Below are 19,768 nucleotides of genomic sequence, written 5' to 3'. Positions count from 1 at the left end.
TGCAGTTACTGGTCATGACCCTAAGGTGAAACAATTGAGCACAGTAGTGTTTTTTTTTTCCTGGTCACTTTCGGTAGCGCAGGTGCAGGCACAGAGAAGTCAAGGAACAAGTTTAGGTAGAGGTGGGGTTCTCCCAAATAAACATGACAATGCAAGACAACAAGGGAGTTAAGGGAGACAGAATAGTTGAGCATGGGAATCCATGCTGGATGAAGGAGAAAGACAGACACAAAGGAAATGAAGGGCAGTGGAAAAGACAGAATGGTGGGAGCTGAAGTTAGTTAGCATCAAGATTCTAAAGGGAATGAAAATAAGTAAGAAGGCAGGATATTTAAAGTGCTGAGGTTGGGGCACCCTGGGTGGCTCAGTCAGTTAAGCATCTGACTCTTGATTTCATCTCAGGTCTCGGGTCATGATCTCAAGGTGTGAGATCGTGCCCCAGGTTGGTCTCCACTTTCTCCCTCTCCCTCTGCCCCTCCCCAGCTTATTCTCTCTTTCTCTCTCTCTTTCTCTCAAATAAGCCTTAAATAAATAAAGTGCTGAGGCCACAGAAGTGAGATATTGTGTTTGGTAGCAATAAGGTCTAGGATCCAACCAGAGGAGTGGCTGAGGTAAAATGGAGGACCACAAAGGAAATGAGAGGGTGAGACATTGGAGGGATCAGCTGTTGAAATCACCTAGAATTAGGACAAGAATAATGTTGAAGAGGGGCACCTGGGTGGCTCAGTGGTTGAATGTCTGCTTTCGGCTCAGGTCATGATCGGGGTTCTGGGATAAAGTCCTGCATCAAGCTCCCCATAGGGAGCCTACTTCTCCCTCTGCCTGTGTCTCTGCCTCTCTCTGTGTGTTTCTGATAAATAAACAATTAAATCCTTCAAAAACAATTTTTTAATTAAAAAAAGAATAATGGTGAAGACAGTGACAGCTGGCCAGGAGCTAAAAGCCTCCAGAAATAAAGGCATGCAACCCAGAAGTCCAGCAGTAGAGCCCAATGACATGAGATTCAAAGGTTTTTAGCAAAGGGGAGGGGCGCAGAATGGTCTGGAACTGGCAAAGAGAAACAGAGGATCCAAGATACCTGGTACCAGCACTGTGTAAAAAAGGGGACTGCCCTGTCAGGGGGTGCTGGGCAGCAGCATCTTCAAGGGACAGGCAGGTTCCGATGAGAGGACAAAGGAAAAGGCAGTGTGCAGGTGGCTTTAGCATACAGGGGACTACCACAGCACTGGCCATTTCAGAGAGCAGAACAAGGAAAAGTTTCCAGGAGCTGAGGAGGTAACAGTTGAAGACAAAAGGGGGAATGCAGAGATGCTGAGGATTAAATGTGCAGGAGACGGGGGTTATTCCGGGAGGTCGGGGCTCCTTGTGGGACCTAGATAAACGTGCGGTGTATGCAAAGACTACCCCTGAGGCTCAGGACTAGAAGGCCAGGAAGACCGAGGTGGGAGCATGGTAGATGGGGGTGTGGGGCTGGAGTCCCTCTTCACTCCTGCCAGGAGAGGCATGGAGACCTCAAGTGAGGTATCTTAACTCCAAGCACTTGAGGCTCCTTAGCACGTGCTGCTGAAGGCACAGAACCCTAAGCTTGGATTCTAGAAAAATCTCCCAGAAGCTTTTAGGATTTGCTTCCAGATTCCCCTAACGCCTGTTAGGTCACCTGCACTCCCCCTCTTTTTGCTAGGGAATCTGGGTGATTCCCTTGACTTTATTTTCAAGTGCTTATTCTAAGTCTCATTTCTGATTTCAACTTTTAGTTTTCAAGAGGTCTCTGAATTTTCCTCTTTAAGGGCAGCCTTTTGCTTCATAGATGCGAACCTCTTCTCTAACCTTAGCGTAAATTTTCTTCTTCTCGCCATAGTCTACTTCAAGTGGGCTTTCTTTATCCTCGCTCCAGCCTCTTTCCTATCCTTGGCTATTAGATTATATCTAAGAATGGAACACTAAAAGGCTGGCTAGGGGAGGGGCACCTGGGTAACTCAGTCAAGCATTGTGATGCCAGCTCACCAGTTTGGGTCGTGGGGTCAAGCATTGTGTTGGGCTCCAGCACTCTGCTGGAATCTGCTTGGGATTCTCTCTCCCTTTGCTTCTGCCCTCCCCCAACCCCAGAAGTTCATGCTCTTAGAATAAGATTTTTTTTTAAGATTTTATTTATTTATTCATGAGAGACACAAGCAGAGGGAGAAGCAGGCTCCCTACAGGGAGCCCAATGTGGGACTCAATCCCAGGATCACCACCTGAGCCAAAAGCAGACACCCAACCACTGAGCCATTCAGGTGCCGCAAATAAATAAGATCTTTAAAAATAAATAAATAAGAGGCTAAAGGAGTGGGGGGAGCCAGGCTAAGAAGCATTATGTGCACAGTTGGAACATCTCTGGAGAGCCATTTCATTGAGGAATCCAAGATGTATCATTTTTCTCTTGATTCATCTCTCAAAGTTCTTCTGATTTCTAGCTGAGAAGGTACCCAAGTCTAGTTGGCAGCATTCTGGATAGAAGCAGAGGGAGAGGGACAAGGACCTGACATTCAGCATGGTACCCCTGACCTCTAAAACGCCTGTTTTATTGCTCCAGTGACCAGAGAGATAGGGGAGGTGACCGAATCTAAGTACTTGGTAAAGACTTAGTAAATTCTCCTGTTCCTACCCCCACCGGCATCCTCTATTCCCACAGAAACCCGAATTTTCAACTCCTAAGTCTCCTAAGTGGGAAATCTGCCACATAAGATGGCTGCTCAGCTTCCTCGGGTTGGCTGTTCAAAGTTACAACTCTTCATCACCTTCCAGTTTCCAAGCTATTCACATCGTATTTTTTTTATTAAAGATTTTATTTCTTTATTCATGAGAGACACAGAGAGGCAGAGACACAGGTAGAGGGAAAAGCAGGCTCCATGCAGTGAAGGGAGCCTGATGCGGGACTTGATCCTGGGACTCCAGGATCACACACTGGGCTGAAGGCAGGTGCTAAACTGCTATCCGTCACGTCATATTTTCATCATCCTTGTAAGCTGGTCTTTAATCTTTTACTGTTTTAGTGGAGTTTCAGGAGGGCATGAATGCTAACATGTCCAACCACCATTTTCACCAAAAAGTCTGTTGTATATTTTATTTTTGCCAACTATGCTTTGGATTTTTTGGTCTGTTTTCTTGTCTTTAGTTTGTAGTGAATTTGTTTCCCACCACCAAACACCATCTCCAGCCTCCTGAACTACCAAGGTTTCAAACTCATCTTCTAAGGGATGCATCCAAGCTTGTAAATACTGCTCTGAGTACCACCTTTTGCTACATCCCAGACCCTGCTGCATCCTTTTCTTACTGTTCAGTTCCTGATCATCCATTACAGCCAATTTGTGCTCTCTTTAACCCAAGAGCTCCTTGGAGGGGAATTAACTTTCTAGTAAGAAAATATTTCTTCATTACTTCAGTCAATAGGCAAATAGCAAAAGGTAGCCTGTTTTCAACCCCCATAAGCCTCTGGCAGTGGAGAACTCTAGAACACCTCATAGCCACCTCAGACCTCTTTGCCCCTTTCTTTCTTTCCTATTAGCCATGTTTCAATTGCTTTTCTCTCTGCTTCTAAACCACACTGCTTTTAGAGATCTCTCTCATGAAGATCCACTGTACAGTAAGGTGTTCCCTCCCAAACCCTGTATAAATACATGCCTCCAACAGCCCATAGCCACTTTGTGCTCAGAGTTTCTTTCAATGTTATGTCTAGGTATGACCATAGATACCCAAAATCAGAAGTTCTGGGAGTTCGGCCAGAAAATTACTCTTTTCAGACCAGGTTATTCAGATGCATGGTAAAGTGTAAGAACCACTAATTTAAAGGTTTTTCTGTTAATTGCTGTGGAGAAATATCTAGGTAGCAAAAGCAACTTAAAAGAATAAAATGTATGGCCCAATGTTTAAGGAGTCACTTTATACCAATGCTGATAATGCAGAACTCAGATTCTTTTTTCAGAAATCACTTCAGAGCACCTGGGTGGCTCCTCTGTTAAGCATCTGCCTTTGGCTCAGTTCATCATTCCAGGGTCCTGGGATCAAGCTCTGTGTCAGGCTCCCTGTTCAGCAGCAAGTCTGCGTCTTTCTCTCCTTCTACCCCGCTTCCCCCATTCATTCTCTCTCTCTCTCATGCTCTAATAGATTTTTTTTAATTAAAAAAAGAAAAGGAATTGCTCACATAGTCCTTTGCATAGTTGTAAAAGATTCCCATCAAGGTAAAAAATAAGAGCAATCCAAAATTCTGCTTCCCAGACCTATCACAGGTTAGCTGCCATTTAGCTGTGTGGAGACACAGCTCCCTCTATTCCTAAAAAATAATTTAGAAACTTATTCAAATTTCCCCCAAGTTGGCTTTACACTGATGCTATTTCTTTCCTAATTCGCCATATTCTTATTTACAATCCATACTATCCGGAGAACGTAAAATGTTGAAGCCAATGCTTGCAAACAGAAAACCAGAATGCCCACTGAGAAAAATGTACACAGCACAGGGAACAAAGATGAATACTTTGGTGTATATTTACTTATGAAATCAAAGATAAAAAAAATCTAGATATCAAGAGCAAAACTAAAGAAAAAAACACATTGTTCAAAGACATAACTGCTATCAATTGCATAAATAATTATCACTGCATATAGTTGTTCACTGGTTATTTCTCATGCTCTTTTGCATACACAGCAGGAGATCCTCAATGATCCATACCAAGGGCAACATGACTTCAACTGCATTGACGTCACCTTAGCCCACTGAACAATCCAAATTTCTGAGTCTGCTGCTGAAAGCGGTTGCTGGTGCTCTCCTTCCACACCCCACCCTGCCATCCCCTCCAGTTCCTGCACAGCTCTCCTGCTTCCCCCAAGCCGCTTGGCTCTAACCACAAAGGCCCCGTGCAAGGATGGGCTCTCCCGCAGACACTCTAATGCAACCAAGTGTCCTGCCAGCACTTCCAACACCCACATCCTCACAGGGCAGATACAGCCATTACTGTTCAAGCCTGAAAGAGACTGGTGCAAAGGTCAGATAGTTGCACTTTCTACCCAGACGGAAATACAACAACACGGTCTTTCAATATATATAGATTATAATGGAGCTTATGCTGAAACAATTGTGAGGAGTGTAAGGTAAAGACAAAATATACAAATGAAACTCAAGTGAAGCTGACAGTCGGCTGGGCCTAAGAGCTGGAGGAGTGCTGAGATAAAGCTCATGAGGGGTGAGGGGATGGGGCTAGAATAACTGGGGAAGGCTTCACAGTGGGAGGAAGGCCCTGGAAGACGTGCACTATTTGGACAGGTGAAGAAGGCATTCCAGATGCGGGCAGTATCATGAACAAAGGTCCAGAGGTAGGAATAAGTACAGCATGTGGAAAGGTCAGTGAAGGCACGGCCACGGTGGGAGCAGAGCACGGGCCCTGGATAGGAGCAGCAGAGAAGGCTGAAGAGGGGCATGGGGGACCCATCAGCGATGGCCCAAGAACCTTGACAGGCTTCTTCTCCACGGGGTGCAGTTTCTGGTGCTGAACAAAACTGCCGTACCATTTGAATGCTTTCCCACACACCTTGCACTCATAGGGCTTCTCTCCAGTGTGGACTCTCTGATGCTGGATGGAAGCTATCTTCTGAGTAAATGCCTTGCCACACTCCTTACACTGGTATGGCTTCTCCCCTGTGTGAATCCTCTGATGGACGATAAAAAGCGACCTACACCCAAAAGCTTTCCAACACTCCTTGCATTTATAGAGTTTCTCTCCAGTGTGCAATCTCTGATGCTGAAGATAAGCCGCGCTTCTACGGAAGGCCTTTCCACACTCCTTACATTCATACGGCTTCTCTCCAGTGTGGATCCTCTGATGCTGAGTCAAGGCTGTGTTGGAACTCAAACCTTTGCCGCACTCCTTACATTCATAGGGCCCTTCCCCGATGTGATTCTTCTCATGTACAATACAGTCATAGCTGGACTTAAAAGCTTTGCCACATTCCTTACACTTGAAGGGCTTTTCCCCAGTATGACTCATCTGGTGCCGAATAAGCTTTGAGTTATATCTGAAGATTTTCCCACATTCTTTACATTCATAGAACTTCATTCCACCCCGAAGTATCAGATTCGGATTCAGACTGAAAGTCTGCCATGTGGCCTTGCTTTTAAAGTCAAAGTGCTGGGAAACATTTCTGAGAAGTCCCCCTCCGAGCGTTCTGTGCAACTCTGCCTCTTCAGCTGCTTCCTGCTTTACAGCAGGCTCCTCTTTCTTGATCCAGGACTCACCACCTGCCCAAAGAAACCACAAGTTTTCCGAGTTACTGACCTGGAAGGGAAACAGGATCCTGGGCTCCCGTCTTCTCTCGTAGAATGTGATTTTGAAAAACATACTCACAAAGTGGCTACAACCATCCACACAGGAGGGTAAGAGAGAAAAAGGAAAACGATCATCTACAGGTGGAGGAGGAAGACACTAGAAACAGACCAGAAGCGCCTCTAACGAGGAAGGCTGGGAAGTGGACTAAGGCAGGTGAAAGGAGCACGATGACACCTTCCAGAATGGAAAAGAAAGAAGGCAGCAGGGGGAAAAAGAGAAAACAGAATGGAAGAGATAAGAGGAATCAGCAAAAAAGGCAAAATTTCCAAAAGAGAAAGAAAGGGAGATAAGAGAGAGAGAGACCCCAAAAAGGAAAGGAAATCCGTACTCCTGGGAAGAAGAGATGAATAGCTCTCACACTAGCAGGGGTCTAGCAGGCTGCAAACCAAACTCAAAAATACTGCATCTCAATGCCCCACCCCTGCCATAAACCAGGAAGCCATCCTAAATTCTAAATGGCCCAATGATTCTATTTTTAAATATTCCACATGGGGCACCTGGGTGGTATAGTCAGTTAAGTGTCTAACTCTTGATTTCCGTTCAGGTATAATCTCCAGGTTGTAGGATCAAGCCCCACATTGGGCTCTGCACTCTGCATGGAGTCGGCTTGAGGATTTTTTCTTTCTTTCTCTCTCTCTCTCCCCCACTCTTTCTCTCCCTCCCTCCCTACTCATTCTCTCTCTAAAATAAATAAATATTCCACATAATCTCCTAAGATAAAGATTCTTTCAGAAAGTCAGCTGGAACATAGTTGATTCAACTGGAGCATATTTCTGCTAAAAGAACCACTCTTTACAAAAATTTTCCTATATGGAAACTTTCTTCCCAAAGAAAGAAAACTGGAGTAATCAAGAGGCCCCAGGACTGGTGAGCAGTCTCAGGAAAATTTTAGGCTACTGGTGTTGGGTGTGTGCATATGTGTATTCATGTGTGCATGTGTGTGTTGGTATGTGTCTGTGTATGTTGGGTGCAGTGATGGGCAACAGTTCCTGCCTTTCCATCTGTATGTAAGACTACGACAAATATAATGTAAGACCTAAAGATTATGGCATATAGAACTTTTAGGTGACTCAAACACTAAAAAGGCAAATTAAAGGCATTCACTTCATTGCTAAAGGCCTAAAAACAAAACTCATAGCTGTGGCACAAATAAATCAGTTTGACCCATAGAATCATATTTTTCTCAAAGTATGGCTGAAACCTACTTTTTCAAATAAAATTGGCGTAAAACTAAGTATTTCCCCTGGTAAGTAAGAAAAGAGGTGGTTTAGGAGCTACTGGGTCACAGCTTTTCTGTGGGAGGTGAGTGGCCATGCACCCCTAGGGACTGGTCTTCCCCAGGCTCAGGGCTGGAACTGGGCAGAGGTCAAAGAGTGCGTTGAATGCCTTATAAACGACAGGGAGCCATGTTCTCTGCTGCAGAAGGAACATTTTTAATAACCTGGGAAGGCAAAACCAAAAACCGCTAGGTTCTCTTACTCACCTGGACTGATGCATCTCACAACCTCTGCTTCCCAGGGATCTGGGCCCCATGGTGCTTCCCCTCTCTCCAGCTGGGAGACCAGAACAGGTTTGGGGAATGGAAATGCTCCTCCAGCAAGAAAAAGGAAAAACAAGTTGAGGGAAGACTTCCAGAGCTTTCCTGAGATCCCTCTTGGCCCACCTCACAATAGGCTGGCAGGGGGAGGGAGGGAGGGAAGTGGACAAGGGGGAGAAGAAGGGGGATGGGATGAAATGCCCGGGAGACCAAGGGGTTCTGAGAAAGAGCTCCAAACTATGGTCCAAGGCAAGGCCAAGGAGATAGCCATTCTCCTCAGGAAGAAACTGCAATCTCGCCCTGACCTAAAGAGATGCCCTCAGGAAGAACACAGGTCCTGATATCCGGGGAGACTCCCGCACTGGGGGAGGACCAGTATCCCCACAACACTGGCAACATGGAAGAACCGAGGGCTCTCCTAGTGCACCAGGAAGAGTCCTCTCCCTCAGGGCCCAGAACCATGCCCTTCTCCGGAATGTGGGGAGAAACCTGATTTCAAAACCAGAGGGAACCAGGGATTTCCTCACCCAGCATCTCCAGAGGCTGGTGACTACAGAAATAACTTCTGAAGTCATCAAACCTAAGAACTTCTGGAAGCCCCAGAGCATCTGAGGAAGAGGTCAAACTATCACAAAGGACCAGAGATAGAGTCCTTACCCAAGGAAGCCACATTAGCATAATTCTCCAGCATCACCTCCTGGTACAAGGCCCTCTGCACATGGTCCAGGCTGGCCCACTGACTCTGGGTGAAGTACACGGCCACATCCTCAAAGGTCACTGGCTCCTGAAACAACAGGCTCCTGCTCAAGCCCCATGTGAGGGCAGGAGAGGCCTGAGTTGCAGGGTCAAGGTAGACCTGCCAGGGTCTCCAACTCTGAGCCTCCTGGAAGGTCGGCTCTAGTGAAAAGAGCACCCAGCAGCCCAAAGCGGCAAGCCCTCAACCAATGTTCCCGCTACCAAAGGGAGAACCCCAACACTCTTCCATCTGCATGGTTCTGAGGCCCCAAAGCTGTCATCCCAATCTCATAGCCTGGCAGCTGGGGCTCTCTCCCTGGTCACTGCATCAACCCCCATGTTCCTGACTCTGTCCCTATGGCATCTCCTACCCTCTTGTACTCCACAATCCTGTCCCTCTATTTTCTATACATCAGCCAATGGAGACTGCTGCCGACCACTGTCATTCACCCTGTCTCCACATGTCCAAAGTACACACACACATCCCTGCACCTAGCAACTCCTTGGTCTTCCCCAACATTTCCACTAGTGCAGAGGAGCTACTCCTTAAAGGTAGGAGCTACTCCAAATTTTTTCTACCTTCTTACTTTATCAGAAACCTCTCTTGAAGGAAACCTGCAGCTTGCCTGTTCTGGCTTCTTCTCTGAACCACTTATCTTCAAAGAAAGCTAGAAGTGCCCTGTCTCTGGACACAGATCCATCCCCCAGTCTTGAGCTCCACCCCACCTGCCAAGATGGGCCCCTCTCTGCCTCCCCCTGCAGCCTTCTGTGTCCCCAAGGGTGAAGGGAGTTAATACTTGTTAATTAAGCACTAGGCACCAGGCTCTTAGGTAAGTACTTTTAGGACAGGTATTTCATCTTTTTTTTTTTAATAAATTAATTTTTATTGGTGTTCAATTTACCAACATACAGAATAACACCCAGTGCTCATCCCGTCAAGTGTCCCCCTCCGTGCCCGTCACCCATTCACCCCCACCCCCCGCCCTCCTCCCCTTCCACCACCCCTAGTTCATTTCCCAGAGTTAGAAGTCTTTATGTTCTGTCTCCCTTTCTGATATCTCCCACACATTTCTTCTCCCTTCCCTTATATTCCCCTTCACTATTATTCATATTCCCCAAATGAATGAGAACATACACTGTTTGTCCTTCTCCGATTGACTTACTTCACTCAGCATAATACCCTCCAGTTCCATCCACGTTGAAGCAAATGGTGGGTATTTGTCGTTTCTAATGGCTGAGTAATATTCCATTGTATACATAAACCACATCTTCTTTATTTCATCTTTTTTATTAAAGACTGATGGATTGATTGATTGATGTGTGTGTGTGAGAGAGACAGAGACAGAGACAGAGACAGAGAGAAGAAAAGAGCACAAGCAGGAGGCACAGAGAGAGAGAGAGGGAGAGAATCTCAAATAGACTCCTGCTGAGCGCAGAGCCCAATGCAGGGCTCAATCCCAGGACCCTGAGATCATGACCTGAGCTGAAGTCAAGAGTTGGGACACGTAACTGACTGAGCCACCCAGGCACCCATGTATTTCCTTTCATCTTAAATGTATGAAGTAGTAATTATTAGTCCCATTTTCACATGATGAAACTAAGTAAGGTTCAGAAGGATTACTTTGCCCAGGACCACACAGAAAGAACTGGTTGAGCTGGGATTTCAGCCAGATCCATCAAACAGTAAACCTGGGCTCTTTCCACACACCAAGCTGCCTCCCATTACTGGGCTCACCCCTGATCCTCATCATGACCTGGTGTTGTCCCATCTTTGAAGAACAGTGTCTCAAATTCGTAACTCCCAACAGCACCTGTCAATCCATCTTTACCATGCTCCCTCCAAGCCACAGGGCTCCTTCCCCCAATGTGGACTAAAGGGTCAGCTATTTTAAAATGTCACATACCACCCTGGAAACCAGAGCCCCTGAATCTTCCATGGGAGTGTCCACTGACTACTTCCTCTGCTTCTACAGTCAGGATAGTATAGACCACAAAAACTAGATTCTCACATTGGAAGAAGTTTCATGACTTCTGTGCCTTCTCACCCTGATGCTCCCCCAGAATCCACATCCTAGGAGATATTCAGTACCTTATGCAGTCAGCTTTGTTCTTCTAGCAGCCAGAAATGAAAACACCTACCAAGAGGGGCTCAGCTAAGCCCCTAAATCTGTGTGCCACTGTCTCTCAGGGCAACAGCCTTGCAGTGGGGTCAGCACTGGGGCCAGGCAGAAGGGAAGGCTATTGTAACTGCTCTTGGAGGAAGCCAAGAAGAAATGTATCGCAAGGATAAACGATGGCAATCACACTGTTCATGGCTGCTCTACACTCAGATCCTTATGAGCGTCCCATTTTATTTATTTATTTTCTTTAGAGAGAGAGTGAGAGAGCAGCTAGGGGGGAAGGGGAGAGGGAGGAGAGAGAGAATCCTAAGCAGGCTCCACACTGAGTGTGGAGCCCAACGCTGGGCTCAATCTCATGACCCTGAGATCATGACCTGAGCCGAAACCAAGAGTCAGACACTTAACCAACTGAGCCACCCAGGCACCCCCTGAGGGTGTCCTTTTAAAACAACAGTTAGGGAACTCAGTTCAAAAGGAGACACTAAAAGAAAAAGTACAAATGTGGATACTCCTCAGAACAAGAGCTGACCTTTAAACTAGGCAATGACAAGGTACAAAGGGCCCCCAAAATAGTCTGACACAAAAATCCCAACACTAGACAGAACCATGATATCCTGGGAGTAGTTACTGATTCAACACGGTGGTAAGGTCTCTGAGGACACCAGCCACAGGATCATAGGAGAGCCAAAGTTCACCTCCATTTACAGCAAGTCAGACCTTACTTCCTAATGTCTCCTGGGCTACTCTCACAACCTCCTCCTCCTCCCAGCCTGCCACCACCAATCTCTTCCTCCCCCACTATCCTTCTTCCCCACCACCAAATATTCCCAGGGTTCCAGAGTCTGAAAAAAAAAATGCCTATAATTGAAGGAACACTTATTGCTTTTAGGTAGTCAGGTTGCAAAAATACTTTTTTTCCTCCTGTGGGTGGGTTCCCATGTTCCTCACCTTATTTTTCTTAGTCTTTCTGATCATTCAACAAATTAGACAGTTCATTATCCATCTCCCTCCAGCAGAACAAAGGTCCATGAGGCAAGGACTCTGCAAGGACTCTCATAACCGGTTCACTATAACACAGTGATCCAGTGCCTGGCAGATACTAGATGCTTAATATAAATCTGCTAAATGAATTCCAAAAAAGGTTTGAGCATAAATAAAATTTTTTAAACTTATGGTCAGAAAAGACCCTAAATATCTTTTTGCAAAAGAGTGTAAACAAGGAGTACAAACCCAAGAAATGAGCAGAAACATCTTTACCTACATATGAAGTATCTATCTGCCTAAAAATATCCAAGAGCCAACGGAATAAATGGAAAATATTTAGAACTGACAAAATAACTCAATAAGATAGCTAGATATAGGATAAGTAAACTGGAATCACTAGCTTTCCTAAATACCATAACAATTAAAGATAAAATGGGGGATGCCTGGCTGGCTCAGTTGATAAAGCACGTGACTCTTGATCTTGGGGTTGTGAGTTCCAGCCCCACAGAGGGTGTAGAGAGGACATAAAAATAAAATCCTAGGGGATCCCTGGGTTGCTCAGCGGTTGGGTGCCTGCCTTTGGCCCAGGGCGTGGTCCTGGGGTCCCGGGATCGAGTCCCGTGTTGGGCTCCCAGCATGGAGCCTGCTTCTCCCTCTGCCTGTATCTCTGCCTCTCTCTCTCTGTGTCCCTCATGAATAAATAAATAAAATCTTTAAAAACTAAAAAAATAAAAATAAAATAAAATATTTAAAAAAAGATAAAATAGGAGAAAATAAGATGCCATTCATACAGCTAAGACTAGACCTTACAAAAATGTGCAAGGCCCAGATGAACACAATGGAAAGTAAATATGGGAGAAATAGTGTTTCTGAGTCGGAAGAATCAAATTTGTAAACAGTTATGTCCAATTATGTCTAGGAATTCCATAATATCCATGCTCCCACCAAAAAAGTCAATGACATCTGGGCGGCTCAATCCATGCTGCACAGGACTCTTGATCTCAGGATTATGAATTCAAGCCCCACATTGAATGTGGAGCCTACTTTTAATAATAGTAATAATAATAAATAATAATAATAATAGTATTACCTGGAAAAGTAAGTGTGGAAGACTACCCAAATGTTTTGAAGAAGTTTTGAAAAAAAAAAAAAAGATGAATAGGAATTAAACTCTACATTAAAAGGCCAATACTTGGGCAGTCCGGGTGGCTCAGCGGTTTAGTGCTGTCTTCAGCCCAGGGCGATCCTAGAGAGCCGGGATCAAGAGGGATCGAGTCCCATGTCAGGTCCCTGCATGGAGCCTGCTTCTCCCTCTGCCTGTGCCTCTGCCTCTCTCTCTCTCTCTTTCTCTGTCTCTCATAAATAAATTTTTAAAATAATAATAATAAAAATAAAAGGCCAATACTTCAGATTTGTGCTCACTCTTTTGAACAGGGACATTCATCTAAGAGAACAACTGGATACACTGTTAATAGTTAAACAGCTTCTCTCAGAGGTACTGTAGGATGTAAATAAACAGTAAGTGTATTTAGTTTAATGCAGTTAAATTATATTAAATGTTGCTCTTATGCCACATTACACTGAATACTGGATGCACACTTAAAGACATGGTTTTTGTGTGAAATGCAATATGGGATCTGTTTCTACAGTAGAAACATTTGATATGTTTGTTAATTCTAGTCTCAGGCATTGAAATGTAAGCTTTTTAAAAATTAATGGGGAAGTTGTGAGATGCAATATCAATACTTCAGGATTTTGGTCTTGGTGTTTGTATGAAATTCCAAAGCCCTGATTTGAATCGTTCACTGTATTGTGATTTCCTTTTAGGTGTATTGCACTAAATGAAACATCTTCCTTTTAAAAAGTGAAAGAAAAAAAATAGGATAATACAATAAATAAGAAAACAAGCCACCAACAGGGAGAAATAGCTGAAAAGACCTATTTGATAAAGGGCTTAACCAAAGTATACAAAGAACTCTTAAATCTCAAAGATAACAAACAACCCCATTAAAAAATGTGCAAAAGACCAGAAGACACATCTCACAAAGATGTACAGATGGCACACAGGTATACAAAAAGATGTTCTATATCATATGTTGACAGGTAAATGTACATTAAAACACTGAGATACCACTAGAATGACCAAAATCTAGAACACTGAACAAACACCAAATGCTGGTGAGGATGTGGAGCAACAGGAAATCTCATTTATTACAGATAGGAATGCAAAATTGCACAGCCACTTTGAAAGGCAGTTTGGCAGTTTCTTTCTTTCTTTCTCTTTTAAAGATTTTATTTATTTATTCATAAGAGACACACACAGAGAGACAGAGGCAGAGACACAGGCAGAGGGAGAAGCAAGTTCCATGCAGGGAACCTGATGTGGGACTTGATCCCAGGACTCCAGGATCATGCATGCCCTGGGCTGAAGGCAGGCGCTAAACCACTAAGCCACCCAGGGATCCCTTGGCAGTTTCTTATAAAACTACACATACCCTTACCATATGATCCAGCAATCATTCTCCTTGGGATCTTCCCAAATGAGCTGAAAATTTTTATCTATATAAAAACTTGCACACAGAGGTTTGTAATAGCTTTATTCGTAATTGTCAAAACTTGGAGATGTCCTTCAGTAGAGGTGAACGGATAAACTGTGGTACATCCAGAGACTATGGAATGTTATTCAGCACTGAAAAGAATTATACTACCAAACCATGCGAAATGATAGAGGAAACTTAAATGCATGTAACCAAGTCAAAGAAATCAATCTGAAAAAGCTACATACTTCCTGATTCCAATTACATAACAGAATTATGAAGATAGTAAAAAGATTGCCAAGGAGACAGGGATGAACAGCGCAGAGGATTTTCAGGACCATGAAAATATCCTGTATGATTCTATAATAATACGCTGTATGATTCTATAATGATGGATACATGTCATTATACATTTGTAACCCACAGAATGTTGAACACCAAGAGTGAACCCTAATGTAAACTACTGACTTTGGGTGATTGTGATGTGTCAGTATAGGTTTACCAATTTTAACAAAATTACCAGTCTGATGGCAGATGTTGATTATGGGGAAGACTGAATAGCCAAAGCAATCTTAAAAAAGAAAAACAAAGCTGGAGGTATCACAATTCCAGATTTCAAGATATACTACAAAGTTGTAGTGATCCAAACAGTATGGTAGTGGCACAAACTAGACACACAAATCAATGAAACAAAATAGAGTCCAGAAATAAATCCACACTTATCTGATCAATTAATCTGTGACAAAGGAGGCAAGAATATACAATGGGGGAAGAGACATTCAATAAATGGTGCTGGGAAAACTGGACAACTACATGCAGAAGAATGAAACTGGACTACTTTCTTACGTATCAAAAAAAAAAAAAAAAAACCTCAAAATGGATTAAAGACCTAAATATGAGACCTGAAACTATAAAAATTCCTGGAGTGAACACACGCAATAATTTTTCTGACATCAGGCACAGCAATATTTTTCTAGATGTGTCTTCTAAGGCATGGGAAACAAAAGCAAAAATAAACTATTAGGACTACACCAAACTAAAAAGCTTTTGCACAGCAAAGGAAGCCAGCAATAAAACAAAAAGGCAACCTATTAAATGGGAGAAGCTATTTACAAATAATATATCCAATAAGGACTTAATATCTAAAAAATACAAAGAACTTATACAACTCAACACCAAAAAAAGCACACCAAAAAACAATCTGATTTAAAAATGGGCAGAGGGGGGATCCCTGGGTAGCGCAGCGGTTTAGCGCCTGCCTTTGGCCCAGGGCGCGATCCTGGAGACCCGGGATCGAATCCCACGTCGGGCTCCCGGTGCATGGAGCCTGCTTCTCTCTCTGCCTGTGTCTCTGCCTCTTTCTCTCTCTCTGTGTGTGTGTGACTATCATAAATAAATAAAAATTTAAAAAAAAAAATGGGCAGAGGACTTGAATAGACATTTCCCCAAAGACCTACATACAGGTGGCCAACAGACATATGAAAAAATGCTCAGCATCAATCACCATCAGGAAGATGCAAACCAAAACCAAAATGAAGTATCACCTCACACCTGTCAGAATGGCTGAAATAAAAAAGACAAGAAATAGTAAGTGTGGGTGAAGATGCGGAGAAAAAGGAACCCTAGTGCACTGTGGGTGGGAATGTAAATTGGTATGACTGACCACTGTGGAAAACAGGATGGAAGTTCCTCAATTAAAAACAGAATACCATATGATCCAATAATTGCACTACTGGATATTTAGCCAAAGAAAAAAGAAACACCAATTCAAAAAGATACATGCAACTCTATGTTTAATGCAGCATTATTTAAATAGCCATGATATGGAATCAACCTAAGTTTCCATCAATAAACAAATGGATATGGAAGATGCACGTGAGACAAGACAGATATAAATATATATATACATACACACACAGTGAAATATTTTGCAGCCACAAAAAAAGGATCAGATTGTGTCATTTGTAACAACATGGATGAACCTACAGAGAACTATGTTAATAACAAAACTTTACCAAAAAAAGGCAATGGGGGAAGGTTATGCATATATGGAGGTAGGGTGTGTATGGAAACTGTGCTTTCTATTCCATTTTACTATGAACCCAAAACTTGTCTGAAAATAAAGCCAATTAAAAAAAAAAAAAGGACAATACTTATCTCTTATGGGACTAAAATATGCTTGTAACTGACTCACACCCTTCTACAACTAAAACCACTGGGGCTGGAAAAATCTTTTTTTTTTAAGATTTTATTTATTTATTTATTTATTTAGATTTTATTTATTCATAAGAGACACAGAGAGAGGCATAGACACAGGCAGAGGGAGAAGCAGGCTCCATGCAGGGAGCCTGACGTAGGAATCGATCCCGGGACCCCAGGATCACGCCCTGGGCTGAAGGTGGCGCTAAACCGCTGAGCCACCAGGGCTGCCCAAGATTTTATTTATTTATTCATGAGAGACACACAGAGAGATGCAGAGACACAGGCAGTGCGAGAAGCAGACTCCACCTGGGGAGCCTGATGCAGGACTAGATTCCAGGACCCTGGGATCACCAACTGAGCCAAAGGCAAATGCTGAAACACTGAGCCACCCAGGTGCCCCCCCCCCTTTTTTAAAGTAATCTCTACACCTAACATGGGGCTTGAGCTCTCAACACTGAGATCAAGAGTTGCATGCTCTACCAACTTAGCCAGCCAAAACCTGGAAAATCTTTTTTTTTTTTTAAGATTTTATTTACTCATTCATGAGAAACAGAGAGAGAGAGAGGCAGAGACACAGGCAGAGGGAGAAGCAGGCTCCATGCAGGGAGCCCGCCGTGGGACTTCATCCGGGGTCTCCAGGATCACGCCCAGGGCTAAAGGCAGAACTGCTGAGGCACCCGGGCTGCCCTGGAAAATCTTTTTAACACATAAATCCAACCACGTCACCTACACTGCTTAATAATTATCCTTTAGTGCTTTCCCTCTGAACTCAGAATAGAAATCAAAGTCTTTATAGTTACTATTTCTCCTACTGCACAGTGAACTACTTTCTCTGATCTCTCCCTGTTTCTAGAGTATACCCAGCTTTCTCCCTGACTTCAGGACCTTTGCATTTGCTGTCCTTCTCTCTGGAAAGTGCTCTTTAGCTCTCTCTTCAGGGCTTCCCAGAACTGCTTCTAGCTCACCCTTGGGGTCTCAACCTCATGTCATGTTCCTTGAGGGGGAGCTTCCTCAAGGCTTCTCAGATTTGAAAACGTACATGCATAAGAATCGCCTGAAGAGCTTGTTACAACAGATTCCTGGTCCCACTCTCCCTCCTCCCCAGTCTGATTCTGGGTCTAGGATGGGGCCCAAAAATGTGCAATTCTCATGACCTCCCTGGTGATGCTGATGCTGCCCACAGGCGGACCACACTTTTGAGAAACACTTAGGTTAGCAACATGTAATTAACTGATTTGTTTACAAACCATTTTGCTGCAAGTACCTTCCACGAGAAAAGGAAACTCGTTCTGCATCATCCAATACTATGTACCTCGCACTTACAAACTGCCTATGGAAAGAACAATGCTGGTCTCCCTGTGATACCTCTAGAATCTGTAGAACAACTTCCTCAATAGAGAATTTCTCCGATCTCAGCAGGCAACTTTTATTTGCAAAACATGATCTGTGTTTGCACATTCAGGGAGGATTCCTTAGCTTGGGTGCCTCTTTTCCCACTTAACCCTACACACGGACAGTCATCACTTTCATACACACAACTCCTCTCTCCTCCACCACTATTGACAGCTGTAGCTGTGAGATAACCTTAAGGGGGAAATCAGAGCGTGGCCAAGTAAGGCCTTCCTGGTCCTTTCCTGATTTCCTCCCTGAGAGCTAACGTGAGTTTAAACGACTGCAAGGAAGCCCAGCTCACCTGAGGCCAAGTTGTCTGGAGCATGGCTGATGTCCCCTGGCTTCGTGCACTGTCGCCTTGATTTGGAAAAGCAAGAAGAACCTTAGGAGCTGAGAGAAGAGCCATGAGCGCAACAGGCCCTGTCCTGCAACACCGTAAGCCGCCCGCAGCGTCCCCAGTCTCCCATTTCCAGCACGCGGAGGAGGCGCCCCCAGACCCCTCGCCGCCCCCCGCCGCCCCCCGCACCGCCCCCCGCCCCCGCCCAGGCCCAGGCCGACGGGCCCCGACGACCTCAGGAACGGCTGCGCGCGGCCCTGCTCAGGCCCGCACGCGCCCGAGCGCATCCACACGGAGCGCACCGACGGATCCTAGCCCTGCAGGGCTGAGTCCCCACAAACCTAAAAGCGCGCTTACGGGAACCATGACGCTGACCCCACACGGAGCCAATGGAGAAGGACGCAGAGGTGCCGGGCTGCGCGTTAACGGCGAAATACTCGGTGTCCGGCGGGCGACGCTGACCGGAGGCCCGCCCGGGACCTCCCCCAGGAGAACGGAGCCCCGCGCCTCGGCGGGCGGGGGGCCGCACCGGGGCTCCGCGAGGGAGGCCGCGCAACCACCGCGGGCGGCTTCGGCGCGGCCACACGCCGACCTCCGACACTGGGCCCGGCGAGGAGGGACGCCGCGGGCCTCGGCGTCCAGCGAGCTGGGACTCACGCCGTCCCTCACCCAGCGCCGAAAAGCCGCCAGGGGCGCCGCGACGCGGAAGGGAGCGCGAGCGCCCGGCGCCCCTCTAGGCCGCGGAGGCAGCGCCTCTCGGTGGTCCCGGCGGCCCGGCCCACGTGACCGGCCCGCCGCGCGCGCTCATTGGCTGCTGGCTCCCCCCGCCGCCGCCGTCGCTGCCTCCTGGGGACCCTCTGGACCGCCTGTACTGCGCGGTCGCCCGGGCTGCGCTGCTGTGCGGAGGACGGTGCCGGCGTGCCGCCGCCCCGAGGCCCAAGCCAAGCACCCTCCGTGGGTCGCAAGCTGGGCCCCCCTTAGGAAAACTGAGGCTTCCGTCCGGCCGTTCAAAGCCCTCTCCCCTCCGAGGACCCGCACGTGTGGGCGTGTCTTGGGACAGCCTCACTTGGCTACCGGAATACTGGTGACCAAGCTGCCAGGCATCCCGTGTACACTGGACATGTCCTTTATTAGATGATTTTGTTCTGTATCGATCTATAGGTCCTCTGTTTAGCTTTTCCCAAGAAATTTACCAACAAATCTGCAGTTTAGAGCTATTTTCCCACCCAGTAACTGGCATTTAGGTAATTAAAAAAAAAAAAGAACCTTCCATGAAGATCTGGATAATCCGTTAACAGTCTCTCCTGCAATTTGGCTGAGTGAAGTTTAAGAAAACAAACAGATTAAAATTACGTTCTTTAGAGTCAAGTAATTGCCGCTAATTTGCATAACTTTGGGTCAGTACAGCCTCGCTTCGGTGGCCATTCGCTTGGGAAAGGCAGCAGATCGACGGCAGCCCAAGCTTCTGAACATGAGCCAATCAGTGACAGATACCCCTGAAAGTTAGCCAATCAGTGCCCTTCACAGAGCGACCGAGCTTTTGAAAATCCCTGGGTAGTCTGGTTCCA

At 45.6% G+C, this 19,768-nt stretch overlaps 1 protein-coding gene across 5 annotated transcripts; it reads right to left on the bottom strand.

The window, feature by feature from the left end:
• Positions 1-973: 973 nt before the first annotated feature.
• Positions 974-18,941, bottom strand: ZNF621 (zinc finger protein 621). Of its 5 annotated transcripts, none has more exons than XM_055321064.1 (5): positions 18,542-18,941; positions 18,165-18,253; positions 8,552-8,677; positions 7,840-7,951; positions 974-6,268 (listed from the first exon to the last, which is right to left on the bottom strand). In XM_055321064.1, exons 1-5 carry the CDS (start codon positions 18,564-18,566, stop codon positions 5,208-5,210), a joined length of 1,413 nt encoding a protein of 470 aa, XP_055177039.1. In that variant the 5' UTR covers positions 18,567-18,941; the 3' UTR covers positions 974-5,207. The 5 variants fall into 5 exon arrangements, with proteins under 5 accessions (XP_055177039.1, XP_055177041.1, XP_055177043.1 ...); XM_055321066.1 differs by having other exon boundaries at positions 18,165-18,220; XM_055321068.1 differs by having other exon boundaries at positions 18,558-18,941.
• Between the last annotated feature and the right edge of the window lie 827 nt (positions 18,942-19,768).

This window comes from Nyctereutes procyonoides, unplaced genomic scaffold (assembly GCF_905146905.1).
Source record: "Nyctereutes procyonoides isolate TBG_1078 unplaced genomic scaffold, NYPRO_anot_genome, whole genome shotgun sequence".
Lineage (NCBI taxonomy): Eukaryota > Metazoa > Chordata > Mammalia > Carnivora > Canidae > Nyctereutes > Nyctereutes procyonoides.
This window is presented reverse-complemented; position numbering and strand designations above follow the sequence as displayed.

Coding starts and splice junctions, on each gene's coding strand:
- ZNF621 (XM_055321064.1), bottom strand. CDS start 18,566: ATGGTTCCCGTAAGCGCGCTTTTAG. Junction 18,254..18,541: donor TCCCGTAAGCGCGCTTTTAG/GTTTGTGGGGAC, acceptor CTCTTCTCTCAG/CTCCTAAGGTTCTTCTTGCT. Junction 7,952..8,551: donor ATGCTAATGTGGCTTCCTTG/GGTAAGGACTCT, acceptor CTTTTTCTTGCT/GGAGGAGCATTTCCATTCCC.